General features: G+C 37.8%; 1 protein-coding gene across 1 annotated transcript in view; it reads left to right on the top strand.

The window, feature by feature from the left end:
- The first annotated feature begins 401 nt into the window (after window positions 1-401).
- Window positions 402-25,294, top strand: part of LOC124787629 (F-box/LRR-repeat protein 14) — a 36,843-nt gene continuing 11,950 nt past the window's right edge. Inside the window, exons 1-5 of the mRNA XM_047254389.1 lie at window positions 402-549; window positions 677-743; window positions 1,148-2,696; window positions 23,101-23,210; window positions 23,298-23,441. Coding sequence (XP_047110345.1) covers window positions 699-743; window positions 1,148-2,696; window positions 23,101-23,210; window positions 23,298-23,441 — 1,848 coding nt within the window. The 5' untranslated portion in view covers window positions 402-549; window positions 677-698. The remainder of the gene's footprint in view (window positions 550-676; window positions 744-1,147; window positions 2,697-23,100; window positions 23,211-23,297; window positions 23,442-25,294) is intronic.

Raw genomic sequence — 25,294 nt, 5'->3', positions numbered from 1 at the left:
CTGAATAGCATTTACTCATAGGCCATTTCATTTTAGCTCTTGAAAGTATTCATTGTTATTGTCTATTCAAATCGAAATCATACAGCTGTTTTCTCAAACCGAAGCTAGCCAACGCGACGCGAAATAACTGTGTGTACCACATAGGACCTACAGTCTGTCCGGAGCCAGACTGTCTACTCAACTGATATAACTGAGGACTTTATTGTAGGGGGAGGTGCACACCCCAAGCTTCGCGCGCAGAAGCGAAGTAAGTCTATCGCCGACCGCACCGAACTGTGGAGCCACCCGTCGATGTATACCTTGCAGGCTTCGGTAAGTCGAGTGTTCTCTCGCACGAGAGCCATCTATGGCCGATTAATGCAACTATATTTAGCCATCTATTGGCGCAAGAAGTAATTACAACGGATCAACTAATCCTGGATGCGCTAAGACTTCCTCGTAATTGTCAGTTAAGCGCTGATAGTGTGGAGAGTATTTTGTGTTAGGTAGATAGTCAACATAAAGTAAGATAGCTGTTCAAGTCGGACAGCATGGTAGCAGGCGAAAACGGTTAGTAACATTGCTTACTGTATAAGCAGTTGAGTTGTTTATTTTTGTGCGGTAATGAAGTGATGCGGAAGCTGCTACCGATTTTGTTGTGATTTTCTTCTCTAATATCTTTTGAGATTTTGAACAGACAAGGACTCTGGCCAACAATAATGACGAATGGTTTCCAATCCGTCCAGTTTCATCTTCCGATAGAGGTAAATAACAACGACATATTCATTTTAATTTCATGTGTCTTTGTTATATTGTGTGAACTTGATATTGACCTTGAAGTGCGCTATAAAATTACAAGATCTTATTATCACGTATTACTTAACTGATTAGACAAACAATGAGTAAAGTAATGTACAAATTCAAGGTTCCTACGTACTTAGTTTTCTTTATATCTATCGATGTATGTAATTGTGACGTAAAAGCCGAGCGGTGAACAAAGGAAATGCTTAATCATTTGAGTTTTTGGTACTGGCTCTGTAAATATTAATGTTTGCATTCAAACAAAACTATCCTAATATACTATCTAGTACTGTATAATTCTGTATCTAAGACTATGAGCTGCTTCTGCAGAAAGTCGAGCTTTAATTTTTTTCACACTTTGTTTCAGATCGTTATTCATATCATGAAGTACCTGCCACTTGCTGACAGAATATGTGCTAGTCAAGTGTGTCGTTTGTGGTATGAAGCTGCACAAGAATTCGGTCTTCACAAGAATGAAGTTGTTGTCTTGCATGGTGACTTAACTCGCCCACTGGAAGTTCTGGAAAGCAGCAGTGGATCGTTCATGCATTTTGTTTTTAAAGAAGTTGAACTTGGAAATAAGTTAAAGGGGTTTTGGGATAAATTTTGCCCACAAATGAGATCCCTAGCATTGCATAATTGTGATGTTTCTGAAAAAATGTTTGTTGATATACTACTGAAATGTGTTAAGCTCGAAAGCCTAAGCATTAACGGTTGCAGAGAGCTGTTAATGTCTGGGCGAGTGCTAGAAGTTGACACAGACATAAGTAGGCTCATTAAAACATTAAAGAAGCTTCGCAGGCTATGCCTTGCATTTAACAGATACTTGTCTGATGCATTGTTCAATAGGTTTGTAGCTGTAGCTTCAAATTTGGAAGATTTGTCATTGAAGGGTTGCTATATATCTTTTAACAGGGGGCTGTATAAGAAATTTTATCCTGATTTTATGATGAAGTCTGGCAACTGTGTTGCATCAGAGAGTGTCCTTACATTTCATAATATTCTGACTTATGTCACAAAGCAAGCAAAAATGTTACAGAAACTACGGTTTGGTTGTACACTAATTGATAATGCAGCTCTGATGCAATTGGCAACTGTGCCTCATCTTTCTTTGACTACTCTTCACTTACAGTCGTGTGATCAGCTAACTGATGCAGGTATTGTAAGTCTCGCAGAACATCAGAATCAACTGTTAGAATTAGATCTGAGTGCTTGTTCGCGTGTTGGAGATGTAGCAGTAAATTCAATCTCTGATAAACTCGTTCATTTAGAAAGCTTAAATTTAAGAAACTGTAGATCATTGACTGACTCTGGTGTTAGTACCTTAAATAAACTTAAGAAATTAAGGAATCTCAATCTGTCACATTGTGAGCAAGTTACTGGTAAAGGCATTGAAACTGCACTCTGTTGTAGCATAAATCCACGATTCCGAAGACTGTATTTGACAGCACTTGCTGTTGATGAACGAACTGTTTGTAAATTAGCTGAACATCTTCCAGGACTCACACATCTTGACCTGGGGTGGTGTTTTAATGGTGTTACTGACAAGTCATTACAGATGATTTGTAAATATCAGGTTCGCCTTCAGTTTTTGAAACTTGCTGCTTGCAATAAGATAACAGATGCTGGACTTACTGGTATGGGGCTTACAACTGAGCAAGATGGTACAACTGTTATGTCTGATGACAATTCTGAGGCAATGCGGTATCAAGAAATAATTGGAAGCGAACAAGTGATTAATGGTGAAAATGGGCATTATAGTGAAAACGTTGATCCAGGATGTAATATATCACTGAGAACTAAAGCCGAGCAAGAAATCATTAATGACGCCAAGAGAAAAAAAATTGTATCACAGCTATGTGAAGAAAATCTTACTAGTACGGATTCTAGTGGACATTCCCTCATCCATTTAAAAGGTATGTCTTATTTTAGGTTATGTTGTTACATTTGTTACCATGTTAATAACTGTTAATCTGTAAAACTGTATAAAATCAATCAGTAATTTTAATGTGGACCTTTCAGCTTATTGGAGTAATCTATCTGAAGGCCCTGTAATTTTAAGAAGTGACCTCCAATCCAGTCATTTCCATGTCATCACATCTGTCTAGCCGTCCATGCTTTAGTCAATTATCTGTATACCAGATGTCTTCCAGTTTTCAACATTAGGTATTTATATGACCAATTAATTGTTTGTGAGCCACTTTTCTCGTTCATCCATAGTGCTCATGTATTTGATGCACATAGGCATTTCTTCTTTTTAAAACTTACTACTTGTAATAATGTAATAGGTTTATTATTTATTGGTATGGGAGCTGCCCTTTAAGAGCTGCTTATTGCTGCTAACAAAAAGTCTTTCTCCTGGTCTCTTCTTGGGGACTCTGGTCAAAGCATATTTAGGTGTGGCCTTGTCAGGAGCTCTTTGTAGTCTGAATGCCTCATTTTCAACCTTAGCTTTCTTCAGGTAGTTTCAGTTGTTATCTTGTCCATCTTTGGTGGTAGTATGGATGGATTTCATATCTTCTGCCTTAATTGTGTTAAGTATTCCTTGCTATATCCAGCCTCATGTGTTCCTTACACATGAAAAATATTTGGTGATGCTGTATTATATAATTTGGAAACTTTTTGTGTGCTGTTATCCGTGCCTTTATTTATGTCATGAAAGAAAACAAAAATAACTTAAAACAAAGTTGCCCGCAATGGTTACTGTTTTTCCACTTCTATATGGATCTGCCGCTCAACACCAAACTTGGCATCATGAATGCTGGTTTTCAAGACTTGACTGTAATAAATTCTTCAAATTTATTTATTTATTACTGTTTGTGAAACTTTAGCCATTATGATGAAGAGAAATTGTGAAAGGTAGGTTCCTTGAATATTTTTTATCCTTATGTGTACTTCAGCACTAGAATACTAAAGGGGGATAATGTTACATTATTACTAAACTTTTGTAAATTTTACTGCTCCATAAGTCATTTAAAAGCAGTCATAATTTATTGTTTATGCAGTAGTTAATTACAATTATAAGATCTCCAATGGTGTCTCATACAAAATAAGTACAACATGATCTGTTTTACACGCTATACAGTCAATACCAGATTGGTGGGAACCATGAATTGGTACCATCTGCTATGATAAATTTTACATGGGTGTAATAATCTAAGGCTGAGTAAAGCAGTCATCAACTCTAAGATTGTTTTGGACACCACATCGCTTTGCTGGGCAAGGACCTGTTAGAGGTGGTATGCCTATTCTGTCCTCTGACTTTTGAATTGACTTACCCTGTCATTTACAGGAAACTCACAGTTCATCATGGATTCCGAACCACAGAGCAACTTGGCATTTTTCACACCAGGAAACATTATGTTGATGTAAAGAAGATGAATATTAATAGTAACTAGGTGTGAGGTATGTCCAGAAAGGAAGTACTTTTCTGAAGAAAAAACTCATAAAATTGTTTTCTTCGAGCCAAAATTTATTTTTACGAGAGCATTTCATAAACTGTTTTCTACAAAGTTGCTACCATTGTTCAGACATTTGTCGTAATGAGAAACCAATTTTTTATGAGCTCTTCATAGAAAGATGTCACCAATGAAGAACACTGTTTCTTGTGTTTTTTCTGCTTGTTGAGTTCCTTCCCAGCAGTAGGCCTAAATCTCTCACTGTTGTGTGATACTGTGAAACATTGAGAAAACTTCGGTGCACAATTCAAAACAAATTGAGTGGAATGCTCAGTTAAGGCATCTTGTTGCTTCATGACAAAACAAGTACCCATTCAGCTGGTGTCACACAAAACCTTATTCAGCAATTCGGTTGGGAGTAGTTTGATCACTTGTTATCAGCCCTGACTCTGCACATTCTGGCTACCACTTGTTCTTGACGTATGATTTTATAGGAAGGCATTTTGACACATGACAATGCAAAGAAACTGTTCAGCAATGGTTGCCTTCACTGGCAGCATCTTTCTATGAGGGCATAGAAAAGTTGGCTTCCAGGTATGAAAAATGTCTGAACACTGCTGGTAACTATGGCAAATGCTCTTTCTTGGGAAATACAGAAGCGTCCGATCCCACCCGTCTGCTTTGACACATGACGTCACAAATATGGTGGAAACGACCATAAACCATGATTCCAATATGGCGTATGCAAAGTTGTTACGTACACATTATGAGGACGAAAATACATCGAAAAACAAACACACACACGTTCCACAAAAAGCCTAAACAAATTTAGAAACCCACCCCCATACAAAACCACGCAAGACGATGAAAAAAACCGACAGCACAAAACTTCCCAAATACCACTAAACATAATATCATCTGGAATCGGACACTTCCCTTGACCTACATAGCTCAACAGCAGCTCCCGATCTCGTAAATTGGGATCGAACACTTCCCTTGACCTGTTATCCTTAAGATATCTCCACATACAGCCGTCCCTGGTCCAAGACGCCGGAAATAATCCTCATTTCTTCACGACATACTGAACACTTCACGACTTCATCCAAAAATCCGAATAGTTCAAGAAATTTTATTAGAGACAACGCACTGTCCCACATCATAGCCGACAACCGAAAACTGTTGACCCTGTCAGTCATATCCAAACCTACCAAAGACATAAAAAAAGCAATTTACCAAAATTCACACACGATGCCACACTCGCAAACTAAACCAAAAGCATCACCTAACACACCACCAGAGAGCACCACCAATCTCATCAAAACGACACCTACAAACACACCACTCTCACAAACTAAATTCCGCGCCGTCGTGACATCACACACCACAACAGCCTTACATCACGGGTCAAAGCCGACAGGTGGGATCGGACGCTTCGGTCGACCCCTTTCTTGTAAAAGTAAATTTTGGTTTTAAGAAAGTATTTAAAGAGTTTTATTTCCCCAAAACTGTAATTAATTATTAGACATGCCCTTTATGATGTTGGGGTTGCAATGTAAATTTTGTAACAAAAGAAACAATTGTTTAAGATACTCCGAATATTATTATAAGAACAGACAATGAAAACTGCTTGTAGCAAGGAATGACTATTATTACAGAAAATCCTTTGCTGTCCAATCATTTGCCTCGCATAAAGATCATCTGCTTATATCATAAATAACAATCATATAGGTCAAGATGTAACAGACCTATTTCCTTCCATTCATTAAGTTTTGATGTGGTCCTTAAGAACACTGCTACATGTTATAAGTTAAGATGCACTCTATTGATGCTGTATCGTATGTGCCACATACAAGTAAATTGGACGGTTACAGTTCAAACAAAAATATGTGATTGTGGTGGTGGTGGTTGTGGTTTCCAGTCAGGAGACTAATTTGATGCAGTTGTCCATGCTACTCAATCCTGTGAAAGCTTCATCATCTCCAAATAACTACTGCAACTGACATACATCTGAATCTGCTCACTATATTCATCTCTTGTCTCCCTCTATGATTCCCCCCCCCCCTTTTCCTCCAGTACTAAAATGGCGATCCCTTGCTGACTCAGAATGTTACCTATCAACCAATACCTTCTTCTTGTCAAATTGTGCCATATATTTTTTCTCCTCCCCAGTTCTATTCAGCACCTCCTCATTAGTTACGTGATCTACCCACCTATCTACCCATCTAGTCTTTATCATTCTTCTGTAGCACCACACCTCAGGAGCTACTATCCTCTTTTTGTCTAAACTGTTTTTGTCCATGTCTTGCTTCCATGCGTGGCTACAGTCCATACAATAAGTTCAGAAAAGACTTCTTAACACATAATTTATATTTGATGGTAATAAAATACGTCTTCTTCAGAAACACTTTGCTTGTCATTGACCTTCTACTTTTTTGATACTTTCTACTTTGACCATCATGAGTTATTTTATTACCCAAATAGCAAAACTCAACTGCTTTTAGTGTCTTGTTTCCTAATCTAATTCCCTCAGCCTCACATTATTTAATTAGACTACATTCCATTGTCCTCGTTTTCTGTCTGTTGATGTTCATCTTACATCCTCTTCCAAGTCCATTGCTGTCTCTAACAGAATTACAGTGTCATCAGCAAACCTCAATGTTTTTATTTCTTTTCCCAGAATTTTAATGCCTACTCAAAATTTTTCTTTGGTTTCCTTTACGGCTTGCTCAATGTAGAGACTGAATAACACTGGGGATAGCCTACAACCCTGTCTCACTCCTTTCTCAACCACTGTATCCCTTGCGTGCCCTTCAATTCCTATAACTGAGGTCTGGTTTCTGTGTCAAGTTGTAAATAGCCTTTTGCTACCGGTATTTTACCCCTTCAATTTTCAGAAATTCAAAAAGTCAACACTGTCAGACGCTTTCTGTAAGTCTATAAATGCTATAAACGTGAGTTTGTCATTCCTTAGTCTGTCTTGTGAGATAAGTCGTAGGGTCAGTAGTGCCTCGCTTGTTTCTAAATTTTTCCAGAATCCAAATGGATCTTCTCCAAGGTCGGCTTCTATCAGTTTTTCAGTTCTTCTGTATGGAAATTGTGTTAGTTTCTTGCAACCATGACTTACTCATTATTCAAAACATTCACACCTGTCAGCACCTGCCTTCTTTATATTTGGAATTATATTCTTCTTGAAGGCTGAGGATATTTTGCCTGTCTTATACATCTTGCACACCAGATGGAAATGTTGTCAGTCTGGTTGTCCCAAGGCTATCTGTAGTCCTGACAGAATGTTGTGTACTCCTGGGGTCTTGTTTCAACTGAAGCCTTTCAGTGCTTTGTCAAATTCTTCTCGCAGCATCATATCTGCCATCTCATCTTCATCTGCACCCTGTTCCATTTCTATAATACTGCTCTGGAGAGTACATCTCCCTTGTATAGGTCCTTTACACTCTTTCCAGCTTTCACTTCTTTGCTAAGCCCTGATTTTCCATCTGAGCTCTTGATATTCATACAGCTGCGTTTTTTTTTCTCCAAAGACCTCTTTAATTTTACTTTAGGCGGTATCTATCTTAACCTTAGTGATATAGCTTCCAAATCACATTTGTTCTGTGTAGCCATTCCTGTTTAACCATTTTGCAATTCCTGTCAATCTCATTTTTTGGATGTTTGTATCCCCTATTGCCTGCTTCATCTAATGCATTTTTATATTTTCTCCTTTCATCAGTTACATTCAATGTCTTGTGTTATCCAAAGATTTCCACTGGGTCTTGTCTTTTTACCCATTTGATCATCTGCTGCCTTCACTATCATCTCTCAAAGCTACCAATTTGTCTTCTCTGTTCTCCTTTCTCCTGTTCTAGTCTATCATTGGCTAATGCTCCATCTGAAACCTTCAACAACCTCTGGTTCTTTAAACTATCCAGGTCCCATTTCCTTAATTTCGTATCTTTTTGCTATTTCTTCATTTTTAATCTACAGTTCACAACCTATAAATTGTGGTCAGAATCCACATCTGCCCTGGAAATGTCTTACTATTTAAAATCTGTCTCCGATTTGAGATCTCTTCCATGTGTATGACCTTCTTTCATGATTCTCAAGGAAACATAAGAGGCTAAATAAAATCAAGCAGTTGCTTCTCTACATTGATACCTAGAAACTAACTTCTTTGTTTAGTGTGCTGCTGTGAACCCTCAGTATCTGCTTTGGAAATGTGTGTGATGCAGCTGCACATCTCCTTTTCATAAGAAGAGTGTCCATATTTATTTGTTAAAAAGATTGCACAGTTAACAATACTGAGCTGTGTGGCAATCACAACCTTGTACAATAGCTGACAATAGCTTATAGTAATATTAAGACACCACAGCAGGGAATTTTATTGCATGCGTGACCATCTTCAGTGCATTCTGGCTTTAATTTTAGGGCTGAAATTTTGTGTTTACTTTCAGTATATCAAGATTAGAGCTACAATATATAAATATTTATTATTACTTCACTAAAATATCATGACAGCTCAAGAATTGACACAGGCTTTATTAAGGAAAATTGTTTCATATTTGACACAGTTGATTCAAATTGGGAGGGGGGGGGGGGGGCCGCAGGACTTTTTCACCCTTAAAGAATTGTGCAGCATAGTCCAGAATGTTATGAGTCACCTTAATTTTTGCTTGTGTCCATAGCAATCACTTATTCCCACGTTGTTAAGTGCTGCTTTAATGTAGATAGTTTTTCCATTGTAGATGGCTTTTGGTTACCAGTTAAGTAGAATACTTGTGGTAAATCAAATACAGAGTGGAAAACTTCCTGCTTGCCAGGTAACAGCACACAGCAAGACTGCACAGTACACAGTGAAAATTCACAAACACAAACTCGGAAAAGACGTACACATGATTATGTTCCAGAAAAGTATGAGAAATTTATCAAAGGCCAAGTGTAGGCACAAATAATAAATATTGAAATGCTAGCAACATTATAAGTGCATTTAGTAAGTAAGAGAGGAGGAAATCATTGAATTGAAATACATGCAGTGAAAGTAACCAAAAGAAGAAGAGAAGGAAGAGAAACCACTGAGAAGAATGAGCTGAGGGAAGAAAAGACAGCAAGATATAAGAGAGAATGATTAAGTATGTGAAGTGACAGGAAGAAGTAAGGGAGGAAAGAGGGAGGGGAGAGGTTATTCACAGTGAAAAGAACAACTAGTATATGTTTAGCTAATGCTTACAGTGCAGAGTCAGTGCCCCAACAGTGAAGTTCTGAGATACTGTTTCATTCACTCATTCATAATGTCTCATAGCCGTATTATAAATGAGAATATGAATGAATCGGGTAGGTGAATGTAAAAGTATGCAATTTTGTTTTTACTACTAAATATTTAAAAGGAACCTGCAACAATATTTTATTAATGATGCACACACGCCTAGTTTGACATCTTGGTGACATTGAGTAAAAATTTCAGTGCCATCCAATAATTATTAGAAGGGTAATAAAAGGTTTCCTAAAAAGTAATTTTGCATACTGTTAACCTACACTGTGGGGTAAAAGTACGCAGGTATTGAGCAAGACTGCACAGTACAATTTTTATCCCCAGCTACAGAAAATAAAAAAAGTTTGCAAACAAAGACATGGAAAAATAAATTAAGAACTCTATTTTAAAAAAAATCACATAAATGTAATTATATTGTAATTAGGAACAGCCTGTTATGCATTATAATTTCACAAGTCACTGAAACTAGTTTACTAGGAAGGTTTATTGCACCTAACTTTGAATAGAGACATAATTAAAATGGAAATGAAACAAAATACACATTTCTCTTGTTGAACAGTGGAAAGTAACTGAAATGAGCCATTTTGAAATTAAGATTCTTTCACCTGATGAATAGAAAAGGGAAAAGTGTAAAGATCAGAGGTTGCCTATCCTTACCTGCATTTGAATGACAATTCAGTAAATTGGTAAGCTGGACAGATCGTCAGCAAAGGTAACTGTATTCGCAGACCTTCCAGGGCGTTTATAAATTGGTCTTGGTAGCTTTTTAGAAATGTCTTTATTTTTGACATAACCTTCTTTGTCTGTTTCCCGAAATCTTGGTGTTTGTGAGAGACGCTTGTAAAAAACCTCCCTCCTAACCATGACTGAAGCAACAATGCTCTTTCAGTAGGTAAAGACGAAATGAAGTTCTAGTTTTTCCGTGGACCTGTCACTGGTTCAGCTATGTTATACAAGCTCAAGACTTGTGTGGGATGACACACATTCCACGAATCTACGGCCCTGTCGTAAGATGCCTTGTAAGGCTGAAAAAAGTTGCAGTCATGTGGCTGCGTCTTATGGCTGCTATGGGGTGGCAAACTGAGCATGTGTATGTTGCTATCTTGGACAAACAAAATGACCTCCAGGCTTGTGTGGGTGATAAGGTTATCCAAGATTAATAAAATGGGTTTGTCGACTGTGGGATTTGTAAACTTTTGAAATGATTAAACCATGTAATAGATGTTATTGTGGTCACATAGCCTTTATCAGGTACAGCCATATCACATCGCGTTAGACCTCCATTTATCAGTGAGGGATTACTTTGCTTCCATGCAAAAAGGAAGGATGGGTATGGTGTCCCACAGCACTCGTGGATTAGACAACGGTGACCGTTTGCACCTGTTTTGCAGTCATGATTTCCCTACTTCTCTCTTCCCTGTTGGAATGAAATGTTTAGGGAACTTATTAGGACAGTTCAAATGCCTCTCTTGTTAATGTTGTAAATATGGTCGGGAGGAGACCCAAATTTCTTGAAGACTGCTTCCAAATTGACCACCGAGCAAGGTGGTGCAGTGGTTTGCACACTGGACTCGCATTCGGTAGAACAACGGTTCAATCTCGCGTCCAGTCATCCTGAGTTAGACTTTCCGTGATTTACCTAAATCGCTCAAGGCAAATACTGGGATGGTTCCTTTGAAAGGGCACGGCTGACTTCCTTCCCCATCCTTCCCTAATCTGATGAGACCGATGACCTCACTGTTGGTCTCTTCCCCCAAACAACCCAACCCAACCCAAATTGTCAAAATATTTGTTTCAGCCTTGTAAACTCCATCATTCATGCCATGCTGGTTTTCCAGGCAATTCCAAGGAGCAATTTATTTCTTTTCGTAAACTTATAGGAGAATTCTCTACCAGCAAGTCGTTTTTCAACTGGGATTTCCCTCCCTCTCCCCTCCCTTCCTCCCTCCTTTTTTCCGCCGAATTCAAAAAGTAAATGTTGTAATGATCTGAGAGTAAACCCAAAAAAAAGGTTTATTGTGGGAGGTGCAATGCTGTACTATTGATTGTTCTTCCTCCAACGAAAAAGCTTTTGTGAATCGGCCATGGTGCTTAGTACCTTTGCCAGTTGTAAGATGTTTTTGCAAGGCAGCCTCTGAAAACTTAATAGCTTTGAATGCTTGCCATATTGAGTTCCCATTTTTTGACAAGACCAACAGTTTGGCGGTAGAGCTGCTCTGTTAAGGGCTGTTGAGATGATTTTCTTGGTCAATGTATGGAAAAAGATGCTGTTATGGAAGATGTGGTTGTATTAGAAGTGTATTTGAGAGGTATGTCTTTGAAAGGGGGGGGGGGGGGGGAGGAAAAAAAAGCACTTCCCAACAAAAGAAAAATTAATTTCAATTCTCTTAAGTGAATGACGAGGCATCCGAGGTAAGTAAACATGGGCAAAATATGCTAGAATGCCCCGAAGGTACTGCACAAGTCAAAGTACTGATTATGAGGCAAAAGTTTGCAGATAGTTTCTTGATGGGTTGAAAGCGTGCACTGCAAACTTCTACCTCATTACAGCTGCATACTTTTACCCCGTTCTGCTACTTTCTTTTTCAGCAATCTACACAACACATATAACTAAAGTCATGGAAATGAAAGTGGATTTTAGAAGCTAATAGCCACCAGTTCCACTAATCCTTTATCTAATTTTTAAATAGATTTAGGTTCATGTAACTTTCAATGAAAACTAAACAAATTTTACATCAAAAACATACAAGTGACTTACCACATTTTCTCCAGCTGGTAAGCATCTGACTACCATGTGGTTCCAGATTAGAAATGAGGAAAGGACAATGTTTGCGCTGCCTGGTGGTAAAATAGTGCTGTGGAGTGAGACAATGAATACATTAAAAAATGTAGAAGTGTGTTTCAGAAACTTAATTCTGTACGCTAAATGACTGGTTTTTAATATTTGTAGTATTCTGTTGCAACAAAAAATAAAAATTATGAGAAACACGTCTACTCTGAAACAAGCTTATTCTATAGTTGTATTGAGTGCTAGGAGAAAAAACTGAAATTGCCCATATTGCGAAGAAGATGCCGTAGTCACAGCTGTCATTGCTGTGCCACTCTGAACTTTTTTGTCATCAAAATAGACTTTTTAACACAAAGCTATATCACAGTGATGAATATTTCATGATCAAAATAACAAAAAATGGAGAAAGGCCATCACTCTCCCATGGTTCATTTATGTGTGTCATGTGGTCATATGTAACAAGCTCTACTAGCTTTGAAACTACAATTGTTTTTCTAGCTTAAGTACACTGCCAAAAATGAGAAGATTTGGATGTCTGCATGCTGTTTTCTGGGAAAATTTGTACATAAACTAGGAAAAAAGAATTGTTTTTAGAAGGTTAGTAAAGTCTGTACTTGTATTGATGTGCTATGTGTGAATAAATTTCAAGTGATTAGCTGCCTTTCCTCATTTTTGTTTATTGTGAGCACAAGCTGTTTCAAACATATTGTCCCATTGTGTATTTGATGAAGTGTGTCAAGGTATATGTGAAATCAGTGTGGGAAGGAAGTTGAACTTTACACTATTATTTGCATGTGCATCATCCTTAAATGTGCCCCCCCCCCCCCCCCCTCATCGTAGGAGAGCATTTGTGGATTTCACTCATGTATAATTTATAAACACTGATTTTTTTTGTAGACTGGTATGCTTTGATAGAAGGCATCAGTGGATGTAAATGTAGATGGTAAGGTAACTGAAAATTTTGGGATCAATGAAAGCCAGATGTGTCCACCATCTTCTATAAATAGGTTTTTTAATGATAAAATTTGGTAAGAGGCTGGTCTGTTTGCTACTAAAAATACAGTCAGTAAATGCAAGAGTGTATTATGTGAAAACTATAGAATTGTGAGACAATTTTTGGTCCTTATCTACCTTCGGGAGGCAAAATATCTGTTCTGCCACGAGGCACATGTAAAATTACTCAACGCTATTTTAACTTTGAGAAGTAACATTTCCTTCTTTGATGATTAGAGATGGATAGGTTAACACAGTATTTAGCTTGAAGAATACTGCCTAGCAAGGCAGTCATCAGAAATTTGACTCACTTTTTCCAGAGCTGATTGGTATGATATCTGCACAAAATTTGACACAAATTTGCAGTAATCAGACTAGAGTCTCTTCAAATCTCTGGGTGCAGGAAGATTGTTAGTACCTTAAACATGGGCCTCAGACCATATTTGCCCAATATATGGTCAAGATAGTCAATGCTTTGTTGGAGAAAGACTACACTTTCTTAATTTACATTTGATCCAACCAGTTCTTCTTAATTTAATTTGGTCCCACTCACTCTGAAGTCTGTTAAATAGCTGTTATAAATTGAGTTGTGCTCCCAAATAACCTTGCTGACTATAATCTCATCTATATAATTCACAGATTAAGTTAAACCCCCCCCCCCCCCCCACCCTCCATGTAAGATATACAGTTGTCTTTAAAAAAAAAAAAAAAAAAAAAAAATCTAAGAGCATTTTCTATGTCAAAAGGTCATCTAGTTTGGTATAAGCCAAAAAGAATATTGATCACCATAAAACATAACTTTGCCAGTAGCTGTTCCAGATATGGAATCAGATAAACCTCTATAATAGGTTGAGCTTCAATAGGTGATTTAAAATCATCACAAATCCAAGTTGTGCTGATCTGCTTTTCAGTTACAACCATAAGTGTCATCCATTGGATGGATGTGATTGGTGTCACAATACCGGATCACCATAAACTATTGAGTTCCACTTTTTCCTCCTTCATAACGAAAAGCATGGGTCTAGTTAGGTTTTACTAATATATGTGCTACAAAGTTTTGTACACGGCTTCTATAAGATTCAAATAAAGCACAACATTCCTTATATAAAGCATCCAAATCACGAAACAGAATAATATTAGATAATATATTAGCTGAGTCTTGTATTTAAGTCCAAGACTGGTAAAGGCGTCCAGACCAAAAATTTTATTTGCTACTGGCACAAACACTACAAAAAAGTTTGATTGGTCTGCTAACATGTTTGTAGGTAATGGTTTTATGTTAGTTTGCCTATTAAAGTAATATAATGGTTACTGTGTTTGAGCATATGTTGTTTAATTGCCTCAATATGTGGTAATGGCTTACCTGTGTGTTTCATTGTTAATTAGGTAAAGTCCACATCCTCAGTGTTGCTGACTAATGGGATCATCAGTTTCAGTGAAATTTTGCTATAGGCTGATGGTACGTGCCTGATGGTATACGATAGTGCCTTTGACAAGCGGTGGTCACATGGCCACATTTGTTACAAGAAAGATATGTAGATTTGTGTCGTCTGTGACTGCAGAAACACTCAGTGCACATTTCCTTGTTTTTACTACACTTTGTGAACTATAACTGTGATAACTACTAGTATAGTTTGTATTTATACCACATTACATTTTTCCTAGCACTGATGAGGAGGAATTTCTGACTAACTCGTAATCAGCTTGCTTGCACATTCATGTGATGGTGCTGTGGAATCTGTAGATGATGACCTTATTTTACCATAAGTTGAATTTAGAAAATAATGCTGTCTGGAATATACTTTTGCCATGTTTAAGTCAATGTAGGATGCACATTATGCAGCTGACACTTTGTGATGACTGAGCTATTTCAAGACCCTCATTTAAATCAGTATCCAACTCCCTAAGATAGATAGCTTGAATTTATTGGTCAGGAGCTAGACACTCAACCACACCGTGCAATAAAAGTTTACCGAGTACATGACTTGGTGCTGAAATAATCATCATTTGGATGTTGTGCATTTTTTTTTAAAAAGATCTTGCGTTGGACAGTGTCGCACTTTGACAACAAAAAATTGCACTGCAGGCTAATATACTACAGGTTATACGACCAGGAGATATATAACTAGTCTGGTTTTTTCTGACACTGATGGAAGCTCAGTGCAGCAGCCACTGAATGCATTTGGACAAAAGCCACACAAGACTTTGAACTGCAAGCAGTGAGGATCTGTGAGTGGTCATAATTTGCAGACCAGCTCGTAAATGGGACTACTGAAAGACAATAACAAAGCAGGCTTAACTTGAGTATCAGAAATTGTACTAGCCTTCAAAAACAGTGGAAACCATTGGATTAATTAAAAGTTTTCTTCAAATCGTCAAACACCAGAAATGTAGGAATTGACACTGCTTGTGTAGTGCCAATAGTGTTGATCAAAATATTGCCCCGCTTTGTTACACTTTCAACAAGTTGCTCTGCAATTTCTGTTATATCGGAAAAGTTCTGTATCTGAGTTTACTTTTGATGGTGCTGTTACTGTTACAGCATGAGCTGTGGATGTCACAATTAAACAAACTTTCCATTAACAATGCACTAATAACCCTTAAGGCTTTGATTTCACCTACATCTACATCCATACTCTGCAAATCACTGAAGTGCATGGCAGAAGGTACACCTCATTGTGTCAGTTATTCATGTTCTTTTTTTTCCCTATTCCATCACATATGGAGTACACAAAGAATGAGATCTTGTTCGCATGACCACTATGTGAGCTATACGTAGGAGATTGTAGGATATTCCTAGAGTCATCATTCGAAGCTGTTTCTTGAAACTTTGTTAGTAGATTTTCTCCGGATATTTGATGCCTTGTCTTCAAGAGTCTGCCAGTTCAGTTTCTTCAGCATCACTGTAACAGTCTCCCATGAGTCAAACAAATGTGTGACCATTTGTGCTGCCGTTCTCTGTGTATGTTCAATATCCTCTGTTAGTCCTATTTGGTATGGTTCTCATATACTTGAGCAATATTCTCGAGTGATTTGTAAGCAGTCTCTTTCACAGACTCATTGCACTTCCCCAGTGTTCTACCAATAAACTGAAGTCTACCAACACCTTTATCCACAGCTGAGCCAATAACATAATTCCATTTCATCTATCTATAAAATGTTACACCCAAGCATTTGAATGAGTTGGCTAGCTCCGTCTGTGACTCATTGATATTATAGTAATAGGATACTAGATTTTTTATGTTTTTTGAAGTACACAATTTTATATCTCTGAACATTTAGAGCAAGTTGCCAGTCTTTGCATCACTTTGAAATCTTATTGAGATTTGACTGAATATTTATGCAGACAGTATTTCACTGCAGGTAACTGCATCACCTGTAACTATTAATACTGTCTCCAAGGTCGTTAAAGTACTACATGAACAGCAGGTGTCTGAAAAAGCTTCCCTGGGGCACACCTAAAGTTACTACCACATCTGACAATGACTCAAAATCCAAGATAACTTGCTGTGTCCTCCCAACCAAAAAGTCCTCAACCCAGTCAGAAATTTCACTTGATACACCATATCACTGAACTTTCGAGAATAAGCTTAGGCGTAGCACTGAGTCATATGCTTTTTGGAAAGCAAGAAATACTGCATCTACCTGATTGCCTAGATCCAAAGCTTTCAGTATGTCATGTGAGGAAAGTACAAATTGGGTTTCACATGATCATTGTTTTCGGAATCCATGCTGATTGGCATGGAGGAGATCATTTTGTTCAAGACACCTCATTATGTTTGAACTAAGGACATTTTTTTAAGATTCTACAACAAGTTAATGTCAAGGATATTGGACAGTAGTCTTGTGTATCACTTCTGTTATCCTTCTTGTAGACGCGTGTGATTTGTGCTTTCTTCCAATAGGTGGCACGGGTTTTTGTTCGAGGGATCTAAGATACATTGTAATTAGAAGAGAGGCTAAATAAACCACATAGTGATTCCATCAGGCCCTGGAGCTTTCTCCGGTTTATCCATTTCAGATATTTCTCAACACCATTGAGACAAATGTGTATTCCACTCATCTTCTCAGTGGTAAGAAGATTAAATTGGAAGCATTTCAGCTTTTGCTTTGCTACCTCCAGTTTCAATTGCTGTTTCATTTGCTAGGGACTGGACACTTACATTTGTGTCACTAACAACCTTTACATACAACCAGAATTTCTTGGGGTTTTCTGAAATATCATTTGACAATATTATGCTGTGGTGGTCATTGAATGCTCCGTGCATTGCTCTCTTGACAACCAAATGCATTTTATTCATCATCTCCCTATCTGTAGTACTATGCTTTGTTTTAATCTGTTACGCAGCAGTCCTGGTTTTATTACAGTGACTTTATACCGCAGAGGGTCCATTCTATTATGAACTGTTCTACTGGGTTCATATCTAACCATTGCTTGGTCAACTATTCTTTTGTATGTGAGCCATAGTTCTTCTGCATGCTCATGCCCTGCGCTGAAAGTTTGAAGTTCCTCGCTGAGACTAGACACTACTGATTTTTTTAACCTACTTTACTGTATATAATCTTTCTGGTCATTTTAGTTATCCTCTGTATTTTGGTAATCATTATTGCCCATCATCACTTAAATATCATAGCCTGACACTAAATAGAGCAAGTTATTGCAACATGCCAAAGCATTTGGAAACAAGATTGGTGCTAAGTCAATAGTCAGAAATGTCAGAAGCAAATCATACAACTACTGTTAACAAGAGTGCGAATCAGAACCAACGAATGAGATTTGTCTTATCAGTAAACAAAAATATAAACTCCAACAGAGTTCAACACAACAGAGTTCAACACTCAAGCTCCAGGTCCAGAAAGCAAGGTAATAGCTGTATTCAAGAGTCAGTGTAAGCTTTCAGCAATGAATTAAAACTGCTTGCTCTGCCTGCTGTGCCGGATATTTATTTTAGGAATAATGGTCATACCTATGTGATGTGTTTTCTGCAACGCGTAGGTTTGTGGCTGCCGAAGGCTATGAGCTGTACAAATAATATTGCTGACAGTCTCGGAGCCCATGTCTTTATCATTGGGGAGGCAGGATATTAAGTATGGAATTGTAAATTAATAGGAAGAGAACAAGGTGTAGAATTTTATGCTTTCTGTTTTAACCCATTAGCGCCGGAATTAATTTTTTCGCGATTTTTAAAAAAAATTACATTATTATGTCTGTAAAAGGCATAAATTACACAACAGATTTGTTTCGACGAAAGTCACTACCGCCATTAGCGAGATATTTGATGTTGCCATATGGCAACGCTAAGCGCTGCCACTACCTAAATTTATATGGATTACAACGTCAAGTAAAATAAGTAGGTTATTGAAATTTCTTATTACATATACAAGTTTTGTGCAGATTTATTATTCAGTCTTCATCGTACAATTGATACTTTATAACACAGTACAATTAATAATCAAAAGTCAAACCTTGAACTCAGCATTATTTTACATGAAATGGTATATAACAGTCAATACACAATCCCACAATACACTTTGAACACATTGTTCTCACAATAGATTTACAGTTCTTGTGTGCACACCTTTTCTTCTTCTTCTTTCCTTCTGTGTGCTGGACGAGGTGGTCAGTCTTATCAAACCTAATTGAATCTGATAAGTGGCTGTCAGAACATGCCCTTGATGCAGGTCTCCTGGCTCCTTTTGGTAAAGCTTGGTGTCTTTGCAAGTACACTGTTGCTACTTCTCTCTTGAAATCAAGCTGAGAAATAGTTTGGTTTCTTGCTTTATTATACAAAATCCAACTGTTTTGTATGGCGACATCTAACATCCATGTAAAGAGACACCAGGGCCATTTCTTGCTTCTTATTGCAATGTGATAGCATGCTAGATTCTGATCCATCTGATCAGTACCTCCCATTATGTATTATATTTGGCTACCAGTTTTGGTCTGGGAATCATTATATTTCGCTTTTTTAGTTCCGAGAATCTCTTGACTTGGCCAACTTCTGGTGCACCACATGAAGAAGAGATCATTGTGACAAATGAGTTGTCCAGCCACAGCACATACAATAATCCATCGTTCTTCTGTATTCAGATCTGGACACATCACCTTCAATATCGTCATTATAAAGAAGCTCCAGCGCCTGAGCAAGCGAGAAAACTCTTCTAAAACAAAAAAGAGAAAATTCGTCCTTTTACTGAGTACAAGCGCCTAGCGTTGCCATATGGCAACACCGACGTTCAAACGGCCTAAATGAACGTAATTTATTTCACAGCAAGCAGTAACCTCCAAAGAATATATATTTGAGTACTTAAAGCACAGCCATACTAAAAAAACCAAATTATATATCGTAAGTTACTGTGCAAAACATACTTACTCAAACTTATACTCCATTTTTCTTCGTCGTTCAGCAAATGACGACTTCCAATACTGCTTACGTCGCAGAATTTAAATGTATTGTTAAAACTTGCATTTTAGTGATCTTTACAGTCTTGCGGAACGGAATCCAGTGCTGCTAACACTCTCGCTTCATTGATGTCATGGAATCATCGATTTTAAAAAAGTGTTACAAATGTTGCCATATGGCAACGCACGGCACTAATGGGTTAAATTGCATTTGATGTGCAGGGTAAGTCATTAGCTATTGCCACCAAGAATAACTCCAAAAGAATGATAGGAGCTGAAAAGTTTGTGGGACAAAAGTTACATGGGACAATGGGGGCCATAATATGACGTTGGATTTTTGTCGCTAGGTGGGGTCACTTCAGAGGTATAAATGCCAACTTTGTTTTTTTAAATGGGATGCTATAGTTTAGTGCTTACTTCTGATAGTAGTTATCAAGATGCATCCAATGATGTGTAACAGTAAGGTCTTTGAAGGTCACAAAGGTGGCATGAACATCCATTTACAGAAGGTGTTCGAAGTGATGACCATTGGTATCAATGCAGTCCTGCAATATTCTTATCCTGGGTTGACTGATATTCCTTATCATACTGGCACTTATCGAAGCACGTGCTCTGACAATTCTCTCTCACATATCTTCAGGTGTAGATAGAACATCTTTATAAACAATGTCTTTTATGAATCCCCACAAGTTAAAATCCAGAGGCTTTAAGTCTGGTGAACAAGCTGGCCACAACACATCTCCTCCGCGTCCAATCCAACAATTTGGAAGTTGTCTCTGCAACTCATTTCTAGCCATTAGCAAAAAATGTGCCGGACACCTATTGTGTTGATACCACATTCTGTTCCTTGTTCCTAAAGGTATTTCTTCCAATAACAGACCTAATGTTTCTTGCAGGAATGCAGTGTACTTCCTACCATTAAGATTTCCTTCGGTGAAATAGGGGCTTATATGTCCTTCAGAGTCCCACACCGTACATTCACCGACCACGATTTTTGGTGTGCAACTTGCCGCAGCAAACATGGATTTTAAGTTGCCCAATAATGCAAGTTATGCAAATTAACATTTTCATTCTTCTGTAGCCTCATCAGTAAATAAAATCAAATTAATAAATGTGTCATCCTTCTGAATCTGAAGTTGAACCCATTGGCAGAATTCAGTGTAACGCTTACAATCTGTACCAGTTAGTTCTTGGTTGAGACTGATATGGTAAGGATGATATTTATGGTGATGCAGAAAACAAACAACACTACTCTGGCTCATGCCAGATTCCCTTGTGATGTGATGCAGACTAACTCAAGGATCTCAAACCCCAGTGGCAGGAGTACCAATTTCTGTTTCCTCGTTATTATCTTTCCTTTGCCAGATATATTTCCGATGCTTTAAAAATCCAGTTGTTCACAATTTATCATACACACATTTAAATGTACCACATGTAGGGTGAGTACATTGAGGATATCTTTCAGCGTATAAGTCCTTAGCTCTCACTGAATTTTGTTGGCATTCTGCTTAAATGAGAAGCATATTGACTTGTTCTTCGAAGGAATACATCATTCACATTCACTTGATTTCATGATACTAGTCTTACTGTTCCTGTTAGTGTTGCATTGTGAAACTGTTGAATGGTATTTACTTGTCAGTGGCACATTAGATGGATATGCCGTATTTGATGAATATTTACCATTTGCACAATATACGAGAGAGAATAGTCAGAGTATGTGCTTTGATAAGTGCTGAAGGGATAAGGAATACCACTCAATCCACGATAAGAAGATTGCAGCACTGCATTGATACCAATGGTCATCACTTTGAACACCTTCTGTAAATGGGCATTCATGCCACCAAAGACCTTTGTTGACCTTCAAAAACCTTACTGTTACACATCATTGGATTTGTCTCAACAGCCGCGGTCAGAAAATGAGTACCAAACTATAGCATCCCATTTTTTTAAAAAAAAAAAACAAAGTTGACCCTCATATCTCTGAGGGGACCCCACCTAGCAACAAAAAACAAACATCATATTATGGATTATGGCTCCCATTGTCCCATGCAACATTTGTCCCACAAACTTTTCAGCTACTGTGGTGTCACCACCAGACACCACACTTGCTAGGTGGTAGCCTTTAAATCGGCCGCGGTCCGGTAGTATACGTCGGACCCGCGTGTCGCCACTATCAGTGATTGCAGACCGAGCGCCGCCACACGGCAGGTCTAGAGAGACTTCCTAGCACTCGCCCCAGTTGTTCAGCCGAATTTGCTGGCGATGGTTCACTGCCTACATACGTTCTCATTTGCCGAGACGATAGTTTAGCATAGCCTTCAGCTACGTCATTTGCTACGACCTAGCAAGGCGCCATATTCAGTTACTATTGATATTGTGAGTCATACCTCACGCCAGCCTGTGAGAGCTAAAACGCGTGCATTTCGGCCTCCTCTAGTAACACGGTGTTGGCTCTCCTGCCAACCACAACAGCTACTATCATACTTTCAGTTACTCTAGGTGGCATTATTACTTACCCTGTATACATGTAAGATGTAGAAATATTTTTGTGTGAAACTGATAGTAGCAAAAGTATCTAGACAAATAAAGAATATCCAGTTTCATTATATGCTGAGGTTGCAGAACAAATGCCACTTTTCTAGATTACATTTTTAAGAAGGGTTACAGAACTTAATGTAACCGTGTGGAACAGGTTCTAGTTTATCACTGAAATCAGTTTGATATTAATTTCTAGGACAGTATTTGTGCTGGAACTTGACATTTGCATTGTTGTTAAAAAATGCACTGATGGAATTGGCACCAGAATAAAAATGCAGTGAATAAAAATGCTGGATTTAACTTTTATTCTTCAAAGGGCTTTTAACATTCTTCTACATTCTTATCTACATGTTTTTCACTCTTCCATCCATTCTGTTCTCTGCCACATGTGTCACTGCAAAAATGTCCAAACCTTCCTCTTCCCCTTTAGTTGTGCTTCTTTTTTGTTCTCTCTGAATTTATTGTTGCCTTTGTCTTGCCCTTACCTCTTGTTCTTTCATCTTTCTTTCTATGGGCACTATTTACTTTATTTCAGATTTGCATCACACATTTGTTTCTTTATTTTGACATTTTTTTGTCTGCCGCCTTCTAGAATATTTGTGTCTCCTACTGCACAGTGCAGTGTTTTCAGTTATTAACTATTTTCATGGGCCCCGAAATCACCATCATCATTTTCGTTTTTCATGTGTGGGCTTCTATCATCTGTCAAGTAGGTATCATAATTATTACTCTTTGTCAGATGTACACTTTACAATTGCCACTGCACCAGTATATCTGAAGTTTATAAAGGGGAATATGCTGTACCAAATTTTTTATCTGTTTTGCACAACGCTCTTTTTATCAATCCAACATGTCCGGGCACTCAGTTCTAGGGAGTTACACATAAAATTAAGTCCTCTTCTCAGAAGACTTATGAAAAACTGTGTCTTCTCTTTTCCAGGGCTTCAAAGGCTTGATCTAAGTGGTTGCAATCGAATCACAGATGTCAGCCTGAAATATGCCTTTCGTTTCAAGGAGTTGAGGTATTTGGATCTCAGTCAGTGTCAGCAGGTTAGTGTCAACAAACAATTTCTATGTCGTGTATGCTTGTAATTTTATGTTTCTCTCTTGTTAAATATTTGTTTTGTTCTGTTGCAGATAACGCATGTTGGTTTGTCCTACTTAGCTGTCCATAACCCCAGCATTGAAACATTGATTCTCAGCCATTGTTATAATATTGCTGATAGTGGTGTCCTCAGTTTTATTAAATGCCTATGCAGACTTAAGCATCTGGAATTAAAGGTATAGAACAATAATTTTGTGAATTAGTGATGAAACTGAATCTCATTTGTATTGCTGTTTGGTGCAGTGGACACTGTAAACAGAAATGATAAGTCTCACATTTCTTTGTCTTGCTTCTATAAGCCATTTCCTTTTTTTATCGTTTTGTACAAAATAATGTGGTGAAAGGTTTGTAAGATGTTAGGTGTGTCTTATCATCTAACTAAGGATATAATATAAGACATATGTTGGAGCAAAATTAAGCTAACAGTAATTTTTTATTGTAAATATGAGTACCTTTAATGTGACACTTTTTTATTGTGAATATTTGTGTTCACTAAAGTAGGCGTTGTTAGCAGATGTAGATATTTGTGTCATGTTTAGAAAAGTAACATTGTGTACATTGTTTCCTGTTGTGTTTGTTACATTAGTTACATGAACAAAGTTGTCTTAAGTATTTGGCTTTCTGTTTCTGTGTTTGTGTTGTGCATGTAACTTGTACTGGATGTGTGTGTGTCTAGAAATATTTTTTTTTACTCTGTCCTCCTCCCTGTGTGTTTTTTGTATACTTTGAACAGAACTGTTAAGTAAATAAACTACAAATGTGACTGTGGCTTCCATTTCTTCATATAAAAGACAAAACGGTTATTGAAATAAAGAGCAGGCAGATGACTGTATAGAATATATGCATATAACTTAATTTGTTGCCTCAAAATGTTTATGATGGGTAGTAGGCATTTATTCAACTGTTATGTTTTCCTGGTAGACCTAAGTAACAGCATTGGTAATTCCTTAATCATTTCTCTCTCTCTCTCTCTCTCTCTCTCTCTCTCTCTCTCTCTCTCTCTCTCTCTCTCTCTCAGACCTCTTATTGTTTCATTTATTAAACTAAATGCTCCATAAGCACAGAGCAGTGTGTTTGCATGCTCATCCTTTGCCATGTTTTGAATGATTACTTTTATTCCACCTTTTGTTTCTGATGTGATCTGCAAGAGTTGTCCAGAAAATAAAGTTTTGATTGCATCCAGAGATGGCATGGGTAGTCAGGCAGGGGACACGGGTCTATAATGTGGTGTAGTTTAATTGTTGGGATGGAAATCATTACAAGGCATGTTCAGAATATAAATGAACTAAATTTATATATTTTTTTCTTTAGAAAATGTATATTTGAAAAAAATTACAAGATGTTGTTGATATGCTTCTTACTTATTTTTGCACATAAGCATTAACCCATTTAGTGTATGTGGTGAGCCACGGCACAAGCTTCTTTATTCCCTCCTCATAGGAGGAGGAGGAGGAGGAGGAGGAGGAGGAGGAGGTGGAGGTGGTTGTTTAGAACCTCCCAACTAAATCAGTCCCAAGGGTGCCTTGGTGGCTATGGTCATGTGGTGTGTGGGGACCTGTGGTGTCATGAAACAAGTATACTTGTCTTGTCAGCACTCCCCTCCTCCTGTTTTGAACGTGCCTTCATGGTCTCAAAATATCGTTGTGCATTGATGATGTCCACCTGAGGCAGAAATTCGTCCAAAATGATGCCTTTTTGGTCCCAAAACACTGGGGCCATGATTTTTTTGCCCAAAGTAGTGATTTTGAATTTTTTGGTAGGTGGGGAATTGATGTTATGCCATTGTGACAACTGTCTTTTTGTCTCAGGCATGTTATGATCCAATCATGTTTCATCTCCAGTCACAATAGAGTTGAGAAAATTGTTACCGTCCAGTTCAAGTCACTCAAGAAGCTCACAGGCACTATTGACCACAATTTTTCTTGTGGTGCTCTGTCAGCTGTTTTGGGACCCATCTTGCACACAGTTTCTGGTATTCCAGCATTTCTGTAACTGACTGTCTTGTATAAGAGAGTTCTGGAGAGTAGTG

This window comes from Schistocerca piceifrons, chromosome 3 (genome assembly GCF_021461385.2).
Source record: "Schistocerca piceifrons isolate TAMUIC-IGC-003096 chromosome 3, iqSchPice1.1, whole genome shotgun sequence".
Classification (NCBI taxonomy): Eukaryota; Metazoa; Arthropoda; class Insecta; order Orthoptera; family Acrididae; genus Schistocerca; species Schistocerca piceifrons.
Note: the sequence above shows the minus strand (reverse complement) of the source record. Positions and strands in the feature narration are given on the sequence as shown.